The 2,485-nt window shown below is 37.3% G+C and overlaps 1 protein-coding gene across 1 annotated transcript in view; it reads left to right on the top strand.

The window, feature by feature from the left end:
* GSTCD (glutathione S-transferase C-terminal domain containing) overlaps positions 1-2,256 on the top strand; it is a 79,354-nt gene extending 77,098 nt beyond the window's left edge. Inside the window, exon 12 of the mRNA XM_009273566.2 lies at positions 1,163-2,256. Within this exon, the coding sequence (XP_009271841.1) occupies positions 1,163-1,299 (137 nt within the window). The 3' untranslated portion in view covers positions 1,300-2,256. The remainder of the gene's footprint in view (positions 1-1,162) is intronic.
* Positions 2,257-2,485: the final 229 nt, after the last annotated feature.

Consider the following 2,485-nt stretch of genomic DNA (forward strand, 5'->3'; position numbering starts at 1 on the left):
GGCTGTCAACCAGCACCCCCAGGTCCTTTTCTGCCCAGCAGCTTTCCAGCCACTCTTCCCCAAGCCTGTAGCATTGCATGGGGTTGTTGTGGCCGAAGTGCAGGACCCGGCACTTGGCCTTGTTGAGTCTCATACAGCTGGCCTCGGCCCATCGATCCAGCCTGTCCAGGTCCCTCTGCAGAGCCTTCCTACCCTCAAGCAGATCAATACTCCTGCCCAACTTGGTGTCAACTCAGACCCTAAATATATTTAACTGTACAATTCTGTCAGGAACAAGAAAAGACATAGGATCATTGGCTTTGGGTCTGAAGCAGGATTGTACCTTGTTCGTGACTTGAGACTGTATGACTGTTAGCGATAAAACATTTCAGGGAAGTGCTAAATCTTTCCTGCAAGAGAGTTTCAAACTGCTGAAAACACTATCTGGCAAGTCAATTCTGTATTTCAGAACATAATAATCAATTATAATGAGTAAATATGTAAAGACAAATGGCTCCATCATCTTGGCACGGCTGTATCATAATACAAACTTCTAAGCAGAAAAAACCCTTGAATTTATCCTTCCTGTTTTTTCTGCAGCTAAATCTGAGATAAGATTAGTTTTCATTAGTAATTTAGTATTTTTGTTTATAAGCAGTTACATTCATATGTCTCAAATCAATTACACTGGATCACTGTTTGGTATTTTAGTCTTTTGTTGGTATTCAATAATCAGAGTTTTTTAGTTTTTAGATGAAAGTACAGGAAGAAAACAGTTATGGGTATAAAGAGGAGTAGAAGTTTGGCAAGTCAGACAGCTAAGGAGTAAACTAGGCATTTTTTTTCTTCCTGTGGCTTTTACATTAATGCATGGATTTTTCTGTAAGTTTTGAGAATACTTAAAAATAGTTGTGCCTGTTATGTTTCTCCATATATAAAGAGTTAATAATCCTTCTCAAGCTCTTTGCTAGATGAGCGTTAGAAGTCACAGATGCAATTTAAAACTATTAATGACTGTCTATTTGAAGTAAAACAGATTAAGATTGGTTTTTAAGTAGATTTGGAACTTATTTTTTAGATGACTTACTGATGTGTTTTCCTAACATTGAATATTGAAGTACACGTTTCTGATAATGTTTCTATAGTTTTAGATTTTCCATACTCTCCTTTGCTCTCGTTTTAGGAAAGCAGTGTATGGGCCTTGTGGATCTGGATCGGGCATGGGCTGCAGAAGAACGTAACTACTCTGTCCAAGTGACATCTATGGAGCCAGAGAGTTGTTCTCCAAAGAACAATATGTTTGTGGGCATCCCTGCTTAGAGTGTGAAACTTGCATTTGATTTGAAGATGAACATAAATCTTCAGCACATAATGACATCCAGCAGATACAAGCATAGCTGGGAACCAGACATCACACATCTTGAACCCATTGCGTTGGGAAGAGGAAGCAGCACAAAAAGTCTTAGAAAGTGAACTGCATGCAGAGCATCACAAATTGTACTTGTTATGTGTCATTAAGCAACTTCGGGTTCTCTTACTGAGAAGTTTCTGGATCTAACAACTGTGCATGGAATCATATCCATCTACAAAGGTTTAGAAAAAAGTTGGTCTCATTGACCAATTGAAGGTGATTTCCTTTTTAGTAAAGCTGTCTTGGCTGCTTCAAAATTGCATTCATGTTCAAAACTGCATTTGTGCTCATAAGCAGAGCAGTTATCAGCCAATGATGTAGATCACTAGAGGACCAGAAAAGATCAAATTTATGGTGTTAGTGAAGAAGGCTGTGCAACAGGTGGTGGCTTGACTTGGCTGAAGATTTCCATACTACTGTAGGAAGATTATTTTTATAATAAAAGTTGATCAGAATACTTTGGGCATCATACTGCTTATAGAAAAATGTATTCTAACTTGCCAGTCTTTTAAAAAGACTTAAAAAATATTACACAAGAATTCTGTAACGAGGCATTTGAAAGTGTGTTTAGTTAAAGAAAGCAAACCACTATTTATCCATTGACCAGATAGCGGGAGCTAGTGATGATGTTAGCAAAGGGATACTTCACTGCCACCTCTGCTACTTGAAGTGCATTGCTTCCCATTCTTAAGAAACTTGCTGTCAAAAGAAATTTTTAAGGACAGTTCATGTGTCTATACACATCATCTTCCTTGATTTTATACTCAGTTTAAAATTTGAACAAAGTTGCAATTGTGGAACCATTTGAAAAGATCAACCACAGACATGTTACTGTAAAATGAAAATAAATGTTCTTCTGTGCTCTGATTAGTAGGCAGTTTTCTACCCTAATTAAAAATCATCTGTTGACACTAACACAATGGAAAACAGCTTCTAACGAGATTTTTCCTGCATGTTTATGGGTTTGATATGTTTATGAATTCTGCCATGGATTAATTTAAATATATCTGAAGTTTGGTCAGTGTGAACATTACCTTCAGTGCATGTGGCAAACAACAATAGGTATTGGAGGAAAAAAAAAGGATCCTGAAATAT

The sequence above is a fragment of the Aptenodytes forsteri genome, unplaced genomic scaffold (assembly GCF_000699145.1).
Source record: "Aptenodytes forsteri isolate BGI_AS27 unplaced genomic scaffold, ASM69914v1 Scaffold93, whole genome shotgun sequence".
In the NCBI taxonomy this organism is placed as follows: domain Eukaryota; kingdom Metazoa; phylum Chordata; class Aves; order Sphenisciformes; family Spheniscidae; genus Aptenodytes; species Aptenodytes forsteri.